The 22,672-nt window shown below is 39.1% G+C and overlaps 3 protein-coding genes across 7 annotated transcripts in view; 1 reads left to right on the forward strand and 2 right to left on the reverse strand.

Annotated features, from left to right (window-relative positions):
• Positions 1–1,460, reverse strand: part of ncoa2 (nuclear receptor coactivator 2) — an 82,083-nt gene extending 80,623 nt beyond the window's left edge. For all 4 annotated transcript variants that reach the window (XM_079660906.1, XM_079660907.1, XM_079660904.1 and 1 more), the window contains exon 1: positions 1,249–1,460. The gene's annotated coding sequence lies outside the window, so the exon portion shown is untranslated. The remainder of the gene's footprint in view (positions 1–1,248) is intronic.
• A 1,657-nt stretch (positions 1,461–3,117) lies between these two features.
• On the reverse strand, positions 3,118–11,524 carry tram1 (translocation associated membrane protein 1). The gene is given in 12 exon segments (XM_079662275.1): positions 3,118–4,181; positions 4,823–4,974; positions 5,549–5,692; positions 6,357–6,461; positions 6,853–6,923; positions 7,206–7,290; positions 7,514–7,572; positions 7,657–7,773; positions 8,369–8,487; positions 9,624–9,687; positions 11,255–11,349; positions 11,352–11,524. Coding segments are annotated over 12 exon segments (1,107 nt in total). The 5' UTR covers positions 11,377–11,524; the 3' UTR covers positions 3,118–4,110.
• Positions 11,525–11,709: 185 nt separating this feature from the next.
• On the forward strand, positions 11,710–21,832 carry xkr9 (XK, Kell blood group complex subunit-related family, member 9). Of its 2 annotated transcripts, XM_079662274.1 has the most exons (5): positions 11,710–12,303; positions 12,428–12,519; positions 16,586–17,049; positions 20,306–20,520; positions 21,084–21,832. In XM_079662274.1, exons 3-5 carry the CDS (start codon positions 16,709–16,711, stop codon positions 21,713–21,715), a joined length of 1,188 nt encoding a protein of 395 aa, XP_079518400.1. In that variant the 5' UTR covers positions 11,710–12,303; positions 12,428–12,519; positions 16,586–16,708; the 3' UTR covers positions 21,716–21,832. The 2 variants fall into 2 exon arrangements, with proteins under 2 accessions (XP_079518400.1, XP_079518399.1); XM_079662273.1 differs by lacking the exon at positions 11,710–12,303 and having other exon boundaries at positions 12,317–12,519.
• Positions 21,833–22,672: the final 840 nt, after the last annotated feature.

The raw sequence follows: 22,672 nt of genomic DNA on the forward strand, positions 1-22,672 counted from the left end.
TAGACCTCAGAGGAGTGTTGTGACAGGAGAGCTGTGCGCCATCAGGAGGGCAGACAGAAGCCGCCCGACTGGTTCAGCTGCATGCCTTTCTGCAGCTTCACCCAGAGGAAAGGCTGACAATCACTGAAATGGCAAAAGTTGTATAGTCCTGGAGCAGTGGAGCAGGAGAGCCTTAAAAGGAGAGCACTCTGAGCACAACAAAGCCACACTGGAGCATGCTCAGCCTGCACAGAGCAGATCAAATGGACTAAAACCTTCAAAAGGACGCATGAGACTTGTGTCGCCATGTTGTGATCGCATAAATATACGCGTTGATGTTTTAAAAGCTGCATTGTTTTCATTTCCACTCTTCTGCAGCATGCACACACTGCAGAGAGCATATCTAATATTTCCTAAATCACATACAAGAAGCATGGGACTTGTGTCGCCATGTTGTGATACACATACATTGAAGTTTTGATGTTTTAAAAGCTGCATTGTTTTCATTTTCCACGCTTTTGGGTCATGCACACACATCTTAAAAACCGCTATCATTTCCTTTATCACGTAAAAGTAGCATGGGACCAGCTGATTGTGGTACACACACACATAAAGCAGCACTGTTCCCCTCTTCCCCGCTTCTTCTTCAGTCTATGCCCAACTTTCTGGACACTTTGCCCCCGGTATAGCTCTGCTGCTAACTAGCCTGGTGGTGCAGCAGCAGCAGCTCCACAACGCAAACACATGAGAGAAACATTAGTTCAGCAGAAAAAAAGCTCCATGCACCCTGCAGACATTTCCTCCACATACACAGGGAGAAGAAGCATCTTGGATAAGAGCTCAACAACCACAGAAACCACTGAAAACACACATGGAGAGCAGAGAGGAGTCTCCTGCCTCTCTTATTTCTGACAACGACAGACTAAAGCTAACTGTTAGCATGCCAACTTCGTCCGGTGTTGTGTGCACGGTCACTCAGCAAAAAAAAACAACCACATATGAAACAAATGTGCACGAATAGCTCACTTTAAAATGTCCATATATTTCTTATTGTTGAGTTTAACCGGCTGACAAACAGTGCAATAAGTGGCTCGCAGGCTCTCTGTGTAATTCCTGCAGAAAACACTATTGACTTAGCCGAGGAGCTAACATGCTAACGCCGAAGCCAGACAGACACACAGCCGAGATTGAAGCCCTTTGCATCGGATTCACACCGTCGAAACACCCGGTTCCCCTGCAACACGAACCCCAACACATGAGGGTACTCACGGTGAGAGAGTTGGTTCCCTGTCGTCGGTGTTAAATCCTGGTTTTCAGAAGCTTCTCTGACCTTCGTGGTAGTGAAACAACATTTGTGCTGGCTGACTGTGCCGCCATGTTCCTCCTGCTGTGCGGAGCGAGTGTTTATCATCCTCCCCCACACCGCATCACGGGGCTCCATACGTACATCCACCTGGGTGACACGATGCTGTTCAGCAGCAAGCATCTGCACACTTTCCCCAGCCTTTAAGTGCATGTTGTTGTGGAGCAAAAAAACACAAAAAAACATCCAAACTCTTACGGTTATACAAGGAAAGGTGTTGCAATACACCCAACTTACACCAGTGGGAATACTGCTTACTAACATGGATGCACATTTAAGGCTTTTGGATTTATATAAAACCCTTTAAAAACTGTGCCATTCAACATTAATATCTTATTAATACTAAAGTACTAAATAAACCCCATAAAAACTCAGGTTATAAAGGAAAGGTGTTGCAATACATCAAATGTACACCAGTGGGAATGCTGCTTACTAACATGGATGCACATAAAGGTCTTTGGATTTATATAAACCTGTGCTATTCAACATTATTGTCTTATTAATACTAATACTCCACAGGTTATTGTGATGCCTCATATCTGACCCTGCATCTGAACACTGTTCCTTTCATACTCACTTAAGTGGAGGCTTTAAGTGCAAAAAAAGAAGCCATAACAACTCAGGTTATAAAAGGAAAAGTGTTGCAATACTTCAAACTTACACCAGTGGGAATGCTGGATGCACATCTAAGGAATTAGGATTTATATAAACATAATAATACATTGAAAACAACCCATTTAAAACGGTGCGAATAAACATTATCGCCATACTTGATATCTTAAATGCATCTGCACACTTTTAATTTAATATTTTAAGTGCATGTTGTGGTGAAAAACACTCAATTGAAAGTCAGGTGATACAAGGACAAGTGTTGCAATAAATCAAACAGGGATGCACATTCTTAAACATTCATAAACCTAAAAATAGACCCTTTCAAACTTTGAAATTCAACATTATTACTTTATATATTGTAATACATGTTATATATTGAAGTACAAGTACACTCTACTTTAACTGATTATGTAAATAAAAATACTTGAGCTCTATTTTATTTTGTATAAGTTTTGTAATGTTTTATTAGACATTGTTCTTTAAATTCTTACAGTATGTTTACTTATATTATATCATATTTTTATAATTTTTTAGCACGTTCTTTATTTTAAGTTATCATTCTATGTAATCATTTGTAATTATTTCTTATTTTCTAATTATTTAACACTTTACTCTAACCTCGTTATTTCCCATGAATTATTTTTGTTTTGTTTGATTTTATTGTGTTAATAAGTGTTTTATTTTCCATTTTATTTTCTCAATTTCTTATGTCAATATATCCCTGTTTATATATAACATTTTTATATTTTATTATTTATAACTAATATAAATATATATATATTTTTGGAATTATTCCAAATAATCTTAGTTATCTGATTGACTGTGTGGTATCTGTCCACGAATCAACAGTGAAGCGTTCCCCTCTAAAAACACGAGCAACAGCGACACCTGGTGGCGGACAGGCGCAATTACAACAGGATGGTTTCCACACGGATATAAATACTTGTGACACTCCGATAAAAAAATATATATAAACAGACAAATATGTACAAAATGAAATAAAAACGATGTTAAAAAAAAAGAATGTAGGAATATACAACATATAACGGTAGTTTAAATATAAAAACATCTTAAAAATAAGAATATGACTTTTTTAACACAGTAGTAAATGATCATTTATGACATTTTGTGATACTAGTTTATAGAAGAAACACACAGCTCTGTTCTTTATTCAATAAAACATTTTATTCCTCTGTATGATAGACAAACCATCATGGCCAGTTGATAAAAGCACTGCTGAAGTGGACTCACAATTAGGTAATGGGTTTATTCTGGAGAAATAAACCAGTGTTACCATCATGATTTATGTTATGGCAAGTGAGAGTGAACGGCATACATCATACGCCAATCAGGCTCATTTGGCACGGTCTACAGCGGGGGGGGGGGGGGGGGGGGGGGGGGGAGGAGCTAAACGTGGTAAAAGAAAAGCAATAAGGCCAGAAAACACATGATAAACAGGAAATCCATTTAGACAGCAAGAACCGTACAAATCAAACACACTAAAGGGGTGGTAATGCCCGAATTTAAACTATAAAATGTTAAATCACTCACAAATGAACCAGAAAGTGTGCTCGTGTATCGACGACAGTGTCATTTAATGGTAAGGGATTATCTTAAAGCTGCAAAAAGTCAATGCTACATCAGGTACTTTGCAGAAATACTGAACTGTGAATGTGATAACGGCGGGAATGTCTTTTATATACTCTTCTCTATACTTTATTTCCCCATGATTTTGGCCACTGACATTAAAAACGTTCTTTTCTGAGAGTCTGGTGTAAACAGACTGTGCGTGACCTTCACAACTAAACAATGTTTACAGAGGCGCTTGGCTTGGGGGTATAAATACAAAATGAAGTTGGATAAATCACAGGCTGAATACACATTGTGTTGGACAATTAAGCATGAAATTATATGGGTGGGGGGGGGGGGGGACATTTAACACATCATTCCTGAATTTTTAAAATTACACACCCTGTACAAAACACTCTGTCTCAATAGGCACTTCTTAAATAAGCTCTTTTTTTTTTTTACTCGTAGTTTGTTTCAGAATTTGTTTTCATATGAAATGGCACAGCAGAGCGGCGACGCCTGAAATAACGGCGCGCTGGAAATGCATTGTGGGGGATTTGCGGGGGGGGGAGAGGGGGTGAATGAATTTATGACGACTTCTCTTTCTTTGCTCTCGGTGAATCCGCTCCGTTGGAGTTCACTCCGTTTACTCCGTTGGCTAAGAGAGAGAAGAAGAATTTCAATTAGTGTCATTTTATCAATTAGCCGTGTTAACGTAAGCATGGACACATTGAAGGGGAAATGATAAGTAAATCCCTCACTTGTAAACATTTTAAAATCTATTTATATAGACTATTTTTGTATGTGATGTTGTCTTTTTAATCACCTTAATTATTTTAAATGTATATTTATTTATAATAGCGCTGTTTTTCTTTTCTTTGGCTCAGTTCTTTGATTTTCTTCCCAGTATCCTGCTTTTATGTTGTCTGTGAATTTACTGCTTGTTTTCATATCCAGTGCAGAGGAACACACTGATGTGCAGGGTGTGTGTTCAGGTGTCTGTGTGTGTAGGTGTGTTCAGGTGTATGTGAGTGTGTGAGTGTGAGTGTGAGTGTGTGAGTGTGAGTGTGAGTGTGAGTGTGAGTGTGAGTGTGTGTGTGTGTGTGTGTGTGTGTGTGTGTGTGTGTGTGTGTGTGTGTGTGTGTGTGTGTGTGTGTGTGTGTGTGTGTGTGTGTGTGTGTGTGTGTGTGTGTGTGTGTGTGTGTGTGTGTGTGTGTGTGTGTGTGTGTGTGTGTGTGTGTGTGTGTGTGTGTGTGTGTGTGTGTGTGTGTGTGTGTGTGTGTGTGTGTGTGTGTTCACCTTTGTCCTTCTTCGATTTGCTCTTGGCGGGAACCTGCTTCTTCTTCAGGTTCTGCGTCAGGCCGTGTTCTCTCCACCTCCTCAGCTGGAAGTTGATAAATTTCCACATCATGAAGGCCTGCGTCAGGCAAATGGCCGCCAGGACGGTGATCCTGCAAATCAAATATTTAAATACAGTTATATACGGGTAGAAATGGGATATCAGTCCACCCTCGGACCCCCCGGTATGTCCGGAGCAGTGAATGATGTCGCACACACACAATACGTTTGAATGTCTGCAGAACAGACGTGTGTTTCTGTGTTTCAAGGAAGTATCAGCGACGTGTTGAGGCTACATTTTGGTCTACTTTACTGCTGAGCCCCTCTCTTCCTCTTCCTCTTCCTGAATGACTGGTCATACACAGAAAGGGTGGAAATAAGGTCTTTATTGTAAGTGGTCAACCTGATGATCCTGTTTTGAAATTAGAAGAAAAACTTCTATTTATTTCCATATATTTTAAGGGAAGGTCTTGTTTTGTTAAAAATGAAATAAAACCTTAAAAATAATTATGAAATGAACGAAGAAAGCGTGCTTTAAGAATCATAAACAATGTGCTAAAAGTTATTTCAAAAGTGGATATTTGGAGTTTATACTTTTACAGGCTATTGCATTTTTGTATTTCAGACTAATATCACTCTTAAAAATGTGTATCCTATCTTCCCGTGTTTCCTCTCGCTCACACTCACCGAACAAAGATGACGTTAAAGTTTCCTGCGGACAGATCGAAGCCCTGGTTCTCCGAGGTTGCGAGTCCGAATCCCACGGTGAGGACGGAGAGAGAGAGAGTGAGCAGCCGACACAGAACGAACAGAACCGCCCAGAGCGTGAAGCTGGAGAGAAAGAAACCATCAGTGGATCTGGACTGCGCATATATACAGGATATACATATTTATATATACTGGGAATATATACAGGATATACATATTTATATATACAATATATACATATTTATATATACTGTGAATATATACAGGATATACATATTTATATATACAATATATACATATTTATATATACTGAGAATATATACAGGATATACATATTTATATATACTGGGAATATATACAGTATATACATATTTATATATACTGGGAATATATACAAGATATACATATTTATATATAGTATATACATATTTATATACAGTATATACATATTTATATATAGTATATACATATTTATATATACTGGGAATATATACAGGATACACATATTTATATATACTGGGAATATATACAGTATATACATATTTATATATACTGGGAATATATACAAGATATACATATTTATATATAGTATATATATATTTATATACAGTATATACATATTTATATATAGTATATACATATTTATATATACTGGGAATATATACAGGATACACATATTTATATATACTGGGAATATATACAGGATACACATATTTATATATACTGGGAATATGTACAGTATATACATATTTATATATACTGGGAACTGAGGAGAGGAAGAACTCACCCAGACTGACGCGTCTCGTTGCTGAAGTAAACGAGGCGGGACATGTGGAACAGAAGCTCGACGACGTAGTGAAGAACCAGCAGAACCAGAGCCAGGCGGTTCAGACTGAAACACACACACACACACACACACACACTTTGTTAAAACAGGGACAACACACACTTTGTACAGAAGGACAGCAGAGATGTTCATCACAACCACAGAGGTTTAAGGATGTAAATATGTTTGTAGTAGTTTGGTATTCTAACTTATTCTGTGTATTTGGTAAAGATGCTCTATTGACATATTTTAAACTGTGTATAATCACACATGATGTTTATGTTCTATTGTTTTTTTAACAATAACTCAACTTTTTAACTTTCTATATTTATATAATTTTTTTCTGCACATTTTTACATTTATTTGACTTCACTCTAAAATGGAGCAACTGTCTCCAAACCCATTTCCCCCCGGATTAAAGGAAGCCCTCTGGTTCTATTTCTAGTTCTGGTCTTACTTGAGGATGTAGGCGCCGGCGATGTGGACGAGGTAGAGGAAAATGTAGACGAGCTGCCGAGGAATATCCTCCTGAAACATAGAATCCAAATAAATACAGAGGAGTCGAGCAACACACACACACACACACACACACACACACACACACACACACACACACACACACACACACACACACACACACACACACACACACACACACACACACACACACACACACACACACACACACACACACACACACACACACACACACACACACACACACACACACACACACACACACACACACACACACACACACACACACACACACACACACACACACACACACACACACACACACACACACACCTTCTTTGTCTTCTGGAAGTAGAGTTCAGGCAGAGCGTGCAGCCAGTAGCCCAGCTGACAGATGAAGTAGAATTTCATCTGGAATCTGAGGGAGAATCAGGAGTCAGAATAAACGGATCATTAAAGCCAAACTTAAAGCTGTTAATAAACGTCAGCTTGTTTCTATAACAACTACAAATCAAAACCAAGCTCTAAAAAGCGTACGGTAAAACAACACATTCCTCTGAAGCCTCTGGTGTATGTTACTGCAGACATGTTACATATTATTCATTCAAATCCCCTAACAATCAGTAAAATGGTCGACTTACGGCATGAGTGTGTGTGGGTACCCCTCCCACAGAGACACAGGGTTGGACAGCAGGTTCTCCTGAGCACAGAGAAGGGTTTTAAGTTGTAGTTAGGAGAGTTTTAGGACGTTAATCAGATTGAAGGATCACTGTCTGTTACTCACAGACATCAGGATGCTCGCCCCCCAGCCGGAGGAAAACAGGTAGAAGGCGCTGAGCTGCCCCGACTCGTTGAATTTGCTGTGCTTCGTTTTGGAGAAATGCTTCTTCCTGTTGATTTTCTGCAGAAAACAAAAACCTTTAAACATGAAGAAGTGTCCGTCGAGATTAAATTGAGTGAGAGAGTGAGAGAGTGAGAGAGAGAGAGAGTGAGTGAGTGAGTGAGAGAGAGAGTGAGAGAGAGAGTGAGTGAGTGAGTGAGTGTGAGAGTGAGTGAGAGAGAGTGAGAGAGTGAGTGAGTGAGTGAGTGTGTGTGAGTGAGTGAGAGAGAGTGAGTGAGTGAGTGAGTGAGTGAGTGTGAGAGTGAGAGTGAGTGAGTGAGTGAGTGTGAGTGAGTGAGAGAGAGTGAGTGAGTGAGTGAGTGAGAGAGAGAGAGTGTGAGTGAGTGAGTGAGTGAGTGAGTGAGTGAGTGAGTGAGTGAGTGAGTGAGAGAGAGTGAGTGAGTGTGAGAGTGAGTGAGAGAGAGTGTGAGAGTGAGTGAGTGAGTGAGTGAGTGAGTGAGTGAGTGAGAGAGAGAGTGAGTGAGTGAGTGAGAGAGTGAGTGAGTGAGTGAGTGAGAGAGTGTGTGTGTGTGTATACTCAGAGAAAAGCTTTATCGTTATTATTATTATTGTTATTATTATTATTATTATTGTTATTATTATTATTATTACTTACGTCCAGCACGTACTCCTGGATGATGGCGTGCATGATGATGGCCACCAGCATGTAGAAGAAGGTGGTGGCCAGGTCTTTGATGCCGTGGTGGAAGTGGTTCAACGGCGTCTCCTCTGGGCCTAAACATAGTGAGCATGGTTTCAAAAAAAGTATTTTAACCGGAATGTGTTTCATTTATGTCCGAAAAGTCACAAGCACCAACTTTAGAGCTAAAGAATTTACTAGAAATGTGGATTTGTGATTATCTTTGGCTGAAATTGCGATTCTGATATCAGAATTTCTGCACAATTTTCTTTAAACAAATTCAGGATTATCATAAGAATCTGAATACCAAGAGTTGTGTGACAATTGCTCAATTTAAGAAGGATGGAATCAAATTTAAAAAGACTAAATGAAATGCAATTAAATAAATAAAAATATATAAAAAAAAGACATAATAGAATCAAATAAAATGGGACATTGTACTAAAATGATATAAACATAAAATATATTTAAAGAAATGTGTGTTGTAATATCAAATGGTGAAGATTCCTGATTTATTTCTGCAGGACCTCAACCCTTTATTCAGAGCGCCATTCGAACACGTTTTTCCTGCAGGAACTCAAATCCTCAAACATTGCGTCACCTGGTTTCGGAGCACGAGTCCATGCTGTGATTCACACGTTTCATCACCTTAGATCTGTCTGGATTAAAGTGTCTCGGCCTCGCAGTGTTGCACCACTTTGAGGCTTTAAGAGTCACACACTGGAGTTACATTTCATCCACACACACACACACCCTGTATCTGTGCAACACTGTGAGACTCCTCTGCTCGTGATCCATGCACCGACAGCACAAGAAGGAATTGTTGAATCTGTTTCCTTTCAGAGCTGCATAATGTTTATTCAATCCGATACACACTGTAAATAAGTTACAGCGCTCTCAGATAAGGCCTGAATCAGCAGAGTGAGTGAGTGAGTGAGTGAGTGTGAGTGAGTGAGTGAGTGAGTGAGTGAGTGAGTGAGTGAGTGAGTGAGTGTGTGTGTGTGATCTCCAGCGTTGTACACACACTGTTGTATCTGCAGAGGAACAACCTCGAGAGGCCTGAACTCCACCTCAGCCCGAATGCACTTCATGCACCAGGACTCCATGTGGCTCCAGGGACAGAAGGAAGATCTCTAAATGTCTCAGAGTCCGGGTGAGAGGCTTCTCGCGGACGAGTTTATTTTAACACGTCGTCTCCTAACATGCGCTTTAATGACCTCTGGAGACTCACCGCTGGTTGAGATGGTGACGTTGTACTGCACGGTGATGAAGAGCACGGCAAACTTCGAGGTGACCTGTAGACGGTAAAGACATGTAAGTATAAAAGCACATTTTAAAATACAACTTTAAATATGATTATAGGAGGTTATAGTTAATCGTGTTGTTATCTATAGATGGCATTTCTCTTTTTTGGTTTAGTTTTACTTCATACTCACATCAAGACTTGAAAAAATGCACTTTATCATAAAGTTTGTAAATTTTTCACCATAAAATGTGAGGTTTTTGACCCAAAAACAATTTAATTGTGGTAATTCTTGTATTTTGTCTGTGTGTATATATATATATATATATATATATATATATATATATATATATATATATATTGTTGATTAATAAAAGAAAAGGCCTGCATACATGAACTTTAACAGTTAAATCAAACAAGGCAGGGTTATATATTTGATTAAAAAAGTAAAACAATTCATCAGTTATTTAGCTTTAATTAAAAGGCTTTGATCTGCTTTTCAATACTTTGTGTAAAAGTCCATTAATACAAGATAATTATACTTTAATTAGCGGATATCAACTTAAAAATCTACAGACAATACACAAATCATATGAGAAAAAGCATTTTACAAATCACAAATAAACCATAATTATAAAAACATTGATTAAGCCGTCTTAATTAAATGGCCATATGTCAAATATATAGAGATATTTAGCATATTTAGACTTTAATAAGTTTAGAAATGTAATAAAAATAGTGGTGAGTTTACCAATAAAGTATTAGTATTAGATGTGACGCTGGGACAGGGAGTAACTGTTTCCTCTTTCACAACAAAATAAACAAACATGTCATTAAACAGAAGTACTACTTAATGTTCATTAGTGGTTATCATATTTGAAAGTGCATGGTGCAGCTAAAGTACCACACACGATGCAACAGCTGTTAGAGTTTTACTTTGGTGAACAAAAACAGGAAGTAGTTGAAACGCCTAATGGCGCTGTTTCCCTTCGAGGATGAAACTCGCTTTAAAATCACATTTAATTTAAAATAAAGTGTCCCAGCAGGCAGATAGGGGGCTAAATGTTCACTCTGCAGCACTAAGTTTCAATTAAAACATTTATTTCACGTCTATATTTAACTTAGAGTGTGTGTGAGGGATGACAGAGCGCAGGCGGTGTGTGTGTGTGATTGCCACGTAACCCATTTACGCACAGAGAGCACAGCGATATTTAAATAACTCACACACATGCAAAGATACGAGTCTGCAACACACACTATTAAACAATAATAACAATAAACAAGAATAAAGCTGCACATGAAAAAACTTTAGGATGTCAATATGGATTTGGAGATGGGAAGCTGCCAGATGGACTCTAGCATGCGTCACGTTAACAAAAAAAGACGAGAATAGTAGGTTTTTTTTGGAGATAGGATAAAAACGACGCGTAAAAGACCCGTAAAGATGCGTAAGAGCCCCCCTTTTGAGCATATTTACTGGTGGAGTAAGAGGCAGGAAAGAGAGGCCAGCAGCGGGCACAGAAACTTTGGATGAGAGGAGGAAGTGGAGACATGTTATTTACGGACAGATGGACAGATGTGGAGGACCTGGATATCTGGACCTCAGCATGTGGACTCACCTCGAACATCAGCCCCAGCAGGAACACCATAGCAACACAGGAAACAATGTCTGCATGGTTCTGGATCACAAACTCATGGCTCAGAACCGGCGGGTCTTGGTGGTCTTCTTTCGGATCCCCATGTCGACAGGACTCGGTGTTTCCTCCTCCTCTTCTTCTGTTTCTCCTTCTCCTCGCTGCTGCTTTCTGTTCAATCTTGTTTGTGTTATTAATGGTTCTCCTTTTTGCAGAGAGTCGGTGCTTCCTCTCGGTTTCGGGCAGAAGATTGAATGGCGTGTCACTCTTCAGACGGTGGGAGGGTCCAAAGGAGGAGAGGAACAACGAGAGGAGCTTTAGCACCGGAGAGAGGAACCGGGGATCCGCAGCGACACCTACAGCACCGGAGGAGAGGGTGTCATATATATATATTTAAAGTCTTGTCATGCTTTGTGATTTTCTGTCTGCGTGTTGTCCTTTGCCTCATTTCACTTTGCATTTTGACTGGACCAGTCTTGTATTAATAACCTGATTGTTTGTTGTGGTGTGTAGCTTAAACATTTATATACACATGCATATTAGCTAGAAAATAATATGTATTGTTTCAAATATATATTATTGATTAGCACAAATATGAAAAAAGACCAGGAAATATTGGTATAAACTATAACAAATATGAATACAATTGTGAAATGATGCTTGAACACAAACAATAAACCTAAGAAGTATAAAAAGGAAACATAAAATCAATTAAAAAATAGGTGAAAATACATATATTGAAACAAATAACAATGTGTTTAAATGAAACACTATATGGGTATCAGTCAGCATGTGAATAAGAAGGGAACGCAGCAGGGATAAACAGGTGAGTAGCAGGAGGAAATATTGTGTTTATATAACGTTACAAGCTTCCTGATGTCATATTTAAATGTCCCTGCTCTTTCTGTAAGTACTCTGTCTGTCACAGGAAACACACGGCACAGCTGTTAGTTCCATTTTCTGTTCTCAGTTAACACACCTGTCTGAGGTTCACCTGGGAAATCCCTGACAGGTGGATCCTCCAGGCATCTGAAGTATGTCCACACACACACACACACACACACACACACACACACACACACACACACACACACACACACACACACACACACACACCTCATATCTATTATGTAAGGACATTTCTCCGTGTGTGTGCAGAGGTTTGTTTCTGAGGTGGAGTCGTCACGAGTTCCTGGTAAAAGAAAGAGAAGTTTCTAAACAGCTGAGAGCCGACATGAGCCGGACCAACGGTGAGTGACTCTGAAAGGGATATGCACCAAAAACTGCGTGTTATTTAAGGTAGAAAGTGATTCAATTGGGATTTATATATTTGTATCTGAGGTAACTTTATGAGAATGGAATTATTTAATGCGAAAATTGATTTATTTGATTGATTTTAATAAGAAATGTCGGTATAATTGAGTGCCATCTTGGATAAGTTTGTCTAAAATGTGCTTTTTTATAACCTAAAGCTTCTTCTTACACTGTTTCAAATGATATCGCGGCTCGAGGACAGAATGTACTTTGTATTCATTGAACTATGATTAAGTCATCTGTCATTCTGTAATCCAGTTTTTGTGTTGAATAAGAGTCCATTTAGCATTTTTCTCATCCCTCCTAACATAGTATGACGTTTTCTTAGTATGGCATCTAAAAAATATCAATTTGTATACGAGAGCAGAACAATTTGTTTAGATACTTTATGAAAATATAATAAATGAACACATATTGCTTTATTTTATTGATACGAATAAGAAATGTCGTTATATCTTGAATTATTATCCCTTAAATGTGCCTTTTTGTTAATTTCTCCAACATATAGCATCTCATTACACTCTTTAAACTTATATTTTAGTTAAAGGTCTTTACATTTAGTACTTTTGTTTGAATATACCTCGTGTTTCTACCGGTAATCTCATTAAAACATGGACTTTTCATTCAGTCGGTCATTACGTGATCAGGTATCAGTCAGAAGAGTCACAGTGTGTTAGGGTTCATTCATCACCTTGTGACTCCAGCTGATAGCGACGTGATTTTTCCTCCAGGTTTCTGAGATTGTCGTTTATCAGGATATTATAAAGACTTTTTGACGTGTTAGAGTCGGTGAGGGCGGATCATTTATTCCGGCAAATTACTCAGACCTACTAACTAACCTAACCGAAGTTACTGAGTAAGTTTACTGCTTGGCTCAGATCCACCGACGTCAGCAAGATCTCACCTCTATTGTGTTGAAAACTCATCTCTTTCGACTCCACTTCGAGCGATAGAATTAAGCAATAGCTCACGACAGGCCGTGGTATATGCTTTAAAAGTAGCACAATTCATTATGTCAAACCTTGGAAAGTATCTAGATACCCCTGCCCTAATGCCAAAGGAACTGCACTCTGAATATGTCTTGCCGTTTGATGTCTATGTCTGGGCCGCTGCGTAAAAAGGAGGCTTTGTGCCCCGTTACTTCTCCGATGCTTTCTTGTTCCAGTATGAAAAGGCAGTTTGCTTTTCAGCCCAACGGTATACTGTTTTTCTCAGACGCGGAGGGATACTGACTTGTTGTGAAAAGTAACTTACAATTCTACCCGTGGTATGCGCTCAGTATAGAACCAATCAGATTGCTTGATTTTACTTTTCCGTTTTATAACTATTAACAAAGCACTTATATACTAATAAAGGACTGGCTTATCTAAAGCCAGTTGAGTAGCACTTGAAATGTTTTGGCTCTATGAAACCTGATGAACTTATATGATTCTGTTTTATTGAAGTTTGTATCTTGTTGGTCGAACGCACTTATTGTAAGTCTCTTTGGATAAAAGCCTCAGCTAAATGCAATGTAATGTATTGACTCCCCGAAGAACCAGGTTCAATTAACTGCTGTTTCAATTCAGACGACCCTCTAAATCTGTTTAAGCGATCCAGAAGGATTTTGATATCAGTAAATGAGGTGTGGCCCTACCTGTAAGGGAAACTTCTGCAGCAATGAAGAGTCAGGACTCAGAGAGACACGAGGAGAGTTGGAGCTTTGATGTCAAACAATGATGTTTATTACAAGTCAACGGCCGGAGAATTCATATCACATGTCACAGCAGCAAAAGGTTCTGACTGCACGGGTGGGTTGTCATGTCAATTCTGCCCAGCCTATCTCTCGATAGACCTTTTAACTAGTTTACAGAGAGTGAAATCCACCTTTTGGGGATGGGCGTAAACATCTGCAGACAGCTGGTGATGTCTCTCACATCTGTGGAGCTTAGAAAGCCCCCCCCCCCCCCTGTGCCCACCAGGTCAGGCCATAAAACCTAGTATCAACATACGCCTGCATTAACACATTCCTTACGGGAGATTAGAAGAAGGGATGGTCGTTAATGTCAACACACAGAATAAGGTTAAATATCTTAGGAGTAAGGAAGAATTATTCTTTGACACTTAGGAGTCAGATAGAAATGTTCCCTTACACTACCTAAGAGTGAGCGTGGCAGGGTGCCATCTTACCTTTGAAGCAGGAGAGGAGAGTCAGATGTCCTTTAAGTTGTCCCAGTCCAAAAGGTGGGGTCAGTCTCTCTTCACAACATTATAATCATACTAAACATATCATGCTGTGATCATGTTCAAATATGAAACTTTAATTCACAGTTTTACATTTATTACCATCATTTTTTTACTTCAACTGCCCAATTCAGTTTGTGACATTTAAAATCTCCCGATAGATTTTGGAGGCATTTCCTCATAAAATGACCGGTGACAATAAAAAGCACATTCAAGCTTTCATTCACCAAATCAATTCAAATCAGTTCCATACCTTTTTCTTAGACACAGATGGCGGGTCCTAACATTCACAAACACATACCTATCTCCAACATGTATTCGGAGGAAGATCCTCACAGGTGGCGGGTACTAATACTCACAAACACACATCAACTCATTCAACAAAGTAATTCAAGAGATATTTACCAAGTTTTGAGAGAACCTTACCGAGAGCAGAAACCCAGCTCTGAGGGACAGAGCTTACCGGGAGAGAGTATACCAGGGGAACCCCCCCTCTATCTCGCTCTCTCCAAAAAAAAGTTCCTCCCCATCCGCCAGTGTCTTTATGCTCAACAGGATATAAAAACCTAAAGACCCCTCCTCTATACCCATATTTGTGGAAACTGATGTACAGGACTGGGCATGACCAGACATATTCTATTGGCTATGGCATAAGACACACCTTCCCTTGTTTGTGTAGAAAGGACATGACCCCTACTCTGCAGGACTTGCAAAATATTATTCTCAGCTGGGGCATAACCACCTTTTTGGGGCCTCAGTGTGTTTCTCCTTAAGTCCGGAGCCCCCCTCCCTGTGTACTGCTGTGAGAGGAGAGGGGAGAAACTGTCTCTCTCTTATCAGTGACACCCATAAATCATTATAGGCCTCACACTCAACTTAACAAACCACTTTGTTTATACTGTAAATATAGAAAATCATAAAATATGAAGCATTTTCATTTTGGGTTATACAAGAATATAATTGATTAAAATTAACTTTCGTTTTAAGTATTCATCCTAATATGAAGATCTCAACAGACGGGATCAGAGGGCAGCTGAGCAGGAACAAAATAAAATATGCAACTGTGTTTAAAATACTTAAAAACACTCAAGTGAAAGTATGCATTATGCAAAATCAGTTGACGAAAGACTTGTAAAAGTAAAGTTGAAGCTGGTAAAGGTGGAGTTAATTCTTAAAAATGTTAAATATACTGGTTTGTGGATACATCTGGATTCATAAATCAATATTTATGTTTTGTATGAGTTGTAAAATAATTAAATGAATCAAGTAAATGTGGTAAAAAGCACTATTTGTAATGAAGTAAGTACATGCACATTAGACTTAGGTAGTAAGAGATAATATTTCATAACTTCAACATACTGCTGTGTAGCTAACTAAATATGAATAAATCAACATTTAATCGTCCAATGTGTTTTGTATGAGTTGTAATATAAATTAATTAATAACGGAAATGTGGTAAAAAGCACTAGATACTGGATGTTTTGCAGTATTGCAGGAAATACTTAGTTAAGTGCATGCACATTAGACTTAAGCACAGTAAAAGTACTTAGTTACTTCCAGCACTGCTTTCTTTTCTTTGTTTTTGCCTTCAACCCATTTCTTTGCTGCAGTAAATGCATTGTAGTTCAATCCTGTAGTATTGATTCATGTTTGCAATGTTCTGTATGAGTTGTAATACGGTAATGTGGTAGAAAGCACTTTATGTGGAGGGAATACTGAAGTTAATTACATGCAAGTAAAGTAAATGTTTCCCTAAAAGAAACATGTTTTTGTTCACAGACTAACAACATGGCACCTGCACAGCTGCAGTCCGACACCTCCAGCGCAGATTTCCTTCACAACGTCCAGAGGGAAACTGAGCACACATCCACCCGAACACTTCTACATATTTCAAACCTTTAGATGAGTTCCTCTACGGACAGCATGCTCCAGTCGGAGTTCCAAAGCTACGCTAAACATCGCTGGTTGCTCACCATCGCTGGACTCCTCTTCTACGTAGTGGATGTTCTCACTGATGTGCTCCTGGCGCTGAGGTATTTTCAGCAGAAGGATTATTTATGGACTGCTCTGACTCTGACGTTTGTTCTGACCGGGCTGCTGGTGACGCAGATCTTCAGCTATTCGTGGTACTGGGACGACATCAATGACCCTCTGCAGAACCCAGATGGAGAGCCCAAAATATCCGGGATGTCCAGAGGAGCCATCGCTGCCCTGCACCTGCTGGGGGTGGGCATCTTCACCAGGTGAGCGTAGAATACTGTATGCAGAGAGGGCGAAAGTACACATCCTTTACTCGAGTAGAAGTACACATACTCGTGTTTAAAAATACTCTGGTGAAAGTAGAAGTACTGACTAAACTTCTTTACTCAAGTCAAAGTAAAGAACTTTGAAATGTACTTCAGTAAAAAGTACCCATAACTAGCAGTTGTTTTAAAGAGTACCTGACCTCCCTTTATATTAATTGAACAATAATGTCATTGTTAGCTAATGAATGTTTCCATGGTGACCAACGGCAACATGACAACGTTTCCATTGGTCCCTCTTCTTTAGAGAAGACCAGGAAATGATGGATACACGGATCGTGTTCAAATCAATAGGCACGCAATGACTCTAAATAATAATGATCACGCCACCAAACACACATTCAGACTAAAGGAACCAGCCTGTTTGGAAAATGAGAGAAGTAGAAAGTACAGGTATTTGAGTTCAACATGTAAGAAGTAGAAAGTACAGGTATTTGGGTTCAACATGTAAGAAGTAGAAAGTACAGGTATTTGGGTTCAACATGTAAGAAGTAGAAAGTACAGGTATTTGGGTTCAACATGTAAGAAGTAGAAAGTACAGGTATTTGAGTTCAAAATGTTAGAAGTAGAAAGTACAGGTATTTGAATTCAACATGTAAGAAGTAGAAAGTACAGGTATTTGAGTTCAACATGTAAGAAGTAGAAAGTACAGGTATTTGTGTTCAACATGTAAGAAGTAGAAAGTACAGGTATTTGTGTTCAACATGTAAGAAGTAGAGAGTACAGGTATTTGTGTTCAACATGTAAGAAGTAGAAAGTACAGGTATTTGAGTTCAACATGTAAGAAGTAGAAAGTACAGGTATTTGTGTTCAACATGTAAGAAGTAGAGAGTACAGGTATTTGTGTTCAACATGTAAGAAGTAGAAAGTACAGGTATTTGTGTTCAACATGTGAGAAGTAGAAAGTACAGGTATTTGGGTTCAACATGTAAGAAGTAGAAAGTACAGGTATTTGAGTTCAACATGTAAGAAGTAGAAAGTACAGGTATTTGAGTTCAACATGTAAGAAGTAGAAAGTACAGGTATTTGTGTTCAACATGTAAGAAGTAGAAAGTACAGGTATTTGTGTTCAACATGTAAGAAGTAGAAAGTACAGGTATTTGTGTTCAACATGTGAGAAGTAGAAAGTACAGGTATTTGGGTTCAACATGTAAGAAGTAGAAAGTACAGGTATTTGTGTTCAACATGTGAGAAGTAGAAAGTACAGGTATTTGGGTTCAACATGTAAGAAGTAGAAAGTACAGGTATTTGTGTTCAACATGTAAGAAGTAGAAAGTACAGGTATTTGAGTTCAACATGTAAGAAGTAGAAAGTACAGGTATTTGTGTTCAACATGTAAGAAGTAGAGAGTACAGGTATTTGTGTTCAACATGTAAGAAGTAGAAAGTACAGGTATTTGTGTTCAACATGTGAGAAGTAGAAAGTACAGGTATTTGGGTTCAACATGTAAGAAGTAGAAAGTACAGGTATTTGAGTTCAACATGTAAGAAGTAGAAAGTACAGGTATTTGTGTTCAACATGTAAGAAGTAGAAAGTACAGGTATTTGAGTTCAACATGTAAGAAGTAGAAAGTACAGGTATTTGAGTTCAACATGTAAGAAGTAGAAAGTACAGGTATTTGAGTTCAACATGTAAGAAGTAGAAAGTACAGGTATTTGTGTTCAACATGTAAGAAGTAGAAAGTACAGGTATTTGTGTTCAACATGTAAGAAGTAGAAAGTACAGGTATTTGTGTTCAACATGTGAGAAGTAGAAAGTACAGGTATTTGTGTTCAACATGTAAGAAGTAGAAAGTACAGGTATTTGTGTTCAACATGTAAGAAGTAGAAAGTACAGGTATTTGAGTTCAACATGTAAGAAGTAGAAAGTACAGGTATTTGAGTTCAACATGTGAGAAGTAGAAAGTACAGGTATTTGAGTTCAACATGTTAGAAGTAGAAAGTACAGGTATTTGAGTTCAACATGTAAGAAGTAGAAATTACAGGTATTTGAGTTCAACATGTAAGAAGTAGAAAGTACAGGTATTTGAGTTCAACATGTAAGAAGTAGAAAGTACAGGTATTTGTGTTCAACATGTAAGAAGTAGAAAGTACAGGTATTTGAGTTCAACATGTGAGAAGTAGAAAGTACAGGTATTTGAGTTCAACATGTTAGAAGTAGAAAGTACAGGTATTTGAGTTCAACATGTAAGAAGTAGAAAGTACAGGTATTTGTGTTCAACATGTAAGAAGTAGAAAGTACAGGTATTTGGGTTCAACATGTGAGAAGTAGAAAGTACAGCTGATAAATGATTCATGGACAAAATGTGTCTTGTGTTATATTTAATAAAGTCATAAAGAAAGTCAATACAAAGGTGAAATGGATCTGAATGCAGGAACAGAGCAGCTTCATCCTCAGAGGATAACGAGGTTCTGCTGATATAGAAGAGAGAACATCCAACTGATCCCGCCCTTAAAGGCATCATCTAAACCCCCCACCATTAAACCCCCTCGTCCTTAACCATTTGTAAATCCACCTCTTTCTTCCTTTAACCTTCCTGAAATGTAAATCCTTAAAATACGTCTCTGTTAAACACATACAAGACTACAAATACAATTGAACAAAGTAAAAGGCAGTCAGAGGATAAGACGATATGTTTCAAATGATGATCATTTGACCCGATACCTGTAAGTGTAGAACGACGGGAAGGAGGAGTGCCTGCCTGACTCAACGATGTACGGTATGCACGGACAATGAAATGATTTTACAGAACGTGCAAACTGGAATAACCGCATTTCAGCGTCTTCTGTCTGATGTTGCTGTTATTGTGTTTACCTGTTGCCTTGTGTGATGTTGCTGTTATTGTGTTTACCTGTTGCCTTACATGTTTGTGTGATGTTGCTGTTATTGTGTTTACCTGTTGCCTTGTGTGATGTTGTTGTGATTGTGTTTACCTGTTGCCTTACATGTGTGTCTGATGTTGTTGTGATTGTGTTTACCTGTTGCCTTGTGTGATGTTGTTGTGATTGTGTTTACCTGTTGCCTTACATGTTTGTGTGATGTTGTTGTGATTGTGTTTACCTGTTTCCTTACATGTTTGTGTGATGTTGTTGTGATTGTGTTTACCTGTTGCCTTACATGTTTGTGTGATGTTGTTGTGATTGTGTTTACCTGTTGCCTTGTCTGATGTTGTTGTGATTGTGTGTACCTGCTGCAGGTACGTCTACCTGCTGAGGAGGGGCTTCAGGGTGCTGTGGAAGAGCTCAGCTTCCTGCACGGAGGACCAGAGGAGAGTCGAGCACCAGCGTCTGTTCTTTCTGGCGACAGATCTGAGCATGCTCAAACTGTTCGAGGCGTTTCTGGAGAGCGTTCCTCAACTTCTGCTGCAGATCTACATCGTGCTGAGACTCGGGGAGGGGGCCATCGTGCAGTGTGAGTGGAGAGAGGGAGAGAGGGAGAGAGGGAGAAAGGGGGAGAGGAGGAGTTACTGGACAATTATTCAGAGCATCTGTCCATGGAGGCATTATGAGAGCCAACAGTTCTCCTACAGAGGAGCGAGAAACAGACTTTAGAGTTCAGTCTCTTTTTAGTTGTCTTACCCTTTTAGAGACATTGTGGGTCTCCTTGTGGTCTTTTTAGAATCTTTAGTTAGTAGCTATGGTCTTCTTGTAGCCTTTTTAAGTCAGTTTGTGTTAGTTTTGACTGTGGGTCAATTCGTGGTCTCTTTTTGCGTCTTGACATCATTGTCTTGGACTGCTTCTAGCGTTTGTTTGTGTTTGTTGTTTTTCTTTACGGTAGTTTTTCTACTTCTCGTCACTGTCAGTCTTTTTGAGTCGTTTCTTGTCTCTTTGGTATTTTTGAGTCTCTTCCAAGTCGATACGTGACATGTTGTAGGTGAAGGTCATGACTTGAGTCTTGTTGTGTGTCTTGGTGTCACTCTTTCCCCCCTGTGTCCCTCCCGCTCATTAACCCCTACATGTCCCCCCCCTCTCCAGATCTCTCCATGTCCTTCTCCTTCCTCACCGTCTCCTGGGCTCTGGTGGATTATCGCCGCTGCCTTCGCCGATCCCTCCCCCAGATCAGAGAGATGCCCTCCGGCCTCCCCACCTTCACCTACCTCCTCTACAAACTCTCCACCATCATCAGCCTCATCCTCAGCCTGGCTCTTCTTCTCCTCCTCAGCCCCTTCACCTCCGTGTTCCTCACCCTCCTCTGGCTCCTGGGGGCCTTATATACTCACCTAAAAGGGGAAAAATTCTGCACCTCAAAGGGGATGGAGCTTTTGTACCAAGGGGTCATTGGGGTCATCCTCACCTTCACCTTCTTCAACGTCAAAGGGCAGAACACCAGGGTGGAGATGGTGGTGTATTACGTGTTTCACGGCGTGCTGAATACCCTGGCCCCCGTGCTCATGGCTCTTCTAAGGCCAGAGATGATGACCGTCTCTCTGTTATTGGCCGTCAGCGGGATTATTTTTGGGGGGGCCGTGATGGGCATGGTGAGCATCTTGTTGTATTACCTGCTGATGCATCCAAGAGAGGGAGAGAGGAGGGTCGGAGACGAGGTGGACGGAGAGGAGAGGGAGACACGGAGGGAGATGAGGGAGAGAAACTTTCCACAGCCGTGAGGAAATATGGATATTAAAAACTGAACATTTTAAAGAAGAAAGGAATCGTTATTTATTGATGCTGTTATATTCTAAATGTATTTATTCTTGTTTCAATAAACCTGTTGCTAAATCACACATCTGTGAATTGTCTCTTATTATTATAATTGTATTTTTATGAAGCAAATACGTGGAATAAATGTGAGTATGAATAATATTTTATTAATCTTTGTTTTAATAAACCAAAAAGTAATTTGTCTCCATAGAAAATATGATTTGTATTATTATTATTATTATTATTATTATTTTGCAGCAACAAGTTAGTTTATTGATAATGCATTTAAAACAATTAAATAATATGTATTATTTCCTCTGTATGTGTGGAGGCGTTTTAATCCTATACTCTATTTACTCGCCACCTCTGTCGGGGTTTTGCGTTTTGACGAGCCTCTCTTTGTTTCCAAACATTTCAGCGCAGATCGTTGTTGAATCAGATGAGATTTACTCAATAGTCCAGACCACATACAAACAGGAGGACACATGTCTTCGCTTCATAGTAAAATAAAGCAATCAGTCTCAAAAAGAACACGGTCAGAAGACTTTTCCGCTTCCCCGCCTCATCACCATCAGCTGTGTCCTATCAACCACCATATAGGCAAATAGCCGTGCACGTGACTCTGACGCACATATCAAATAAGTGAGCCTTAAATGAATACATTTTAAACCGTAGTGTGACTCACAAAAATACCTGATAATCAAGAGTTTAATCTAATTTATATTATTATTAAGCCTCACATTCAGACCGCAATAACAAAAGGAAAATGGCTCTAACAGTATGAGACGGTAAGGCAAACACAATAATAAGCATTCATATCAACTAATATTATTAAGTGATTATTTTTGCAAACTTACATGCAAGCCGTTTTTCTATATTATTTGGTGAGGAGAAATAGTTTCTTTAACCGTGCATCACATATG

The sequence above is a fragment of the Notothenia rossii genome, assembly GCF_949606895.1.
Source record: "Notothenia rossii genome assembly, chromosome: 12".
NCBI classification, from domain to species: Eukaryota; Metazoa; Chordata; class Actinopteri; order Perciformes; family Nototheniidae; genus Notothenia; species Notothenia rossii.

Coding starts and splice junctions, on each gene's coding strand:
- xkr9 (XM_079662274.1), top strand. CDS start 16,709: ATGAGTTCCTCTACGGACAGCATGCTCCAGTCGGAGTTCCAAAGCTAC. Junction 17,050..20,305: donor GGGGTGGGCATCTTCACCAG/GTGAGCGTAGAA, acceptor TACCTGCTGCAG/GTACGTCTACCTGCTGAGGA. Junction 20,521..21,083: donor GGAGGGGGCCATCGTGCAGT/GTGAGTGGAGAG, acceptor CCCCCTCTCCAG/ATCTCTCCATGTCCTTCTCC.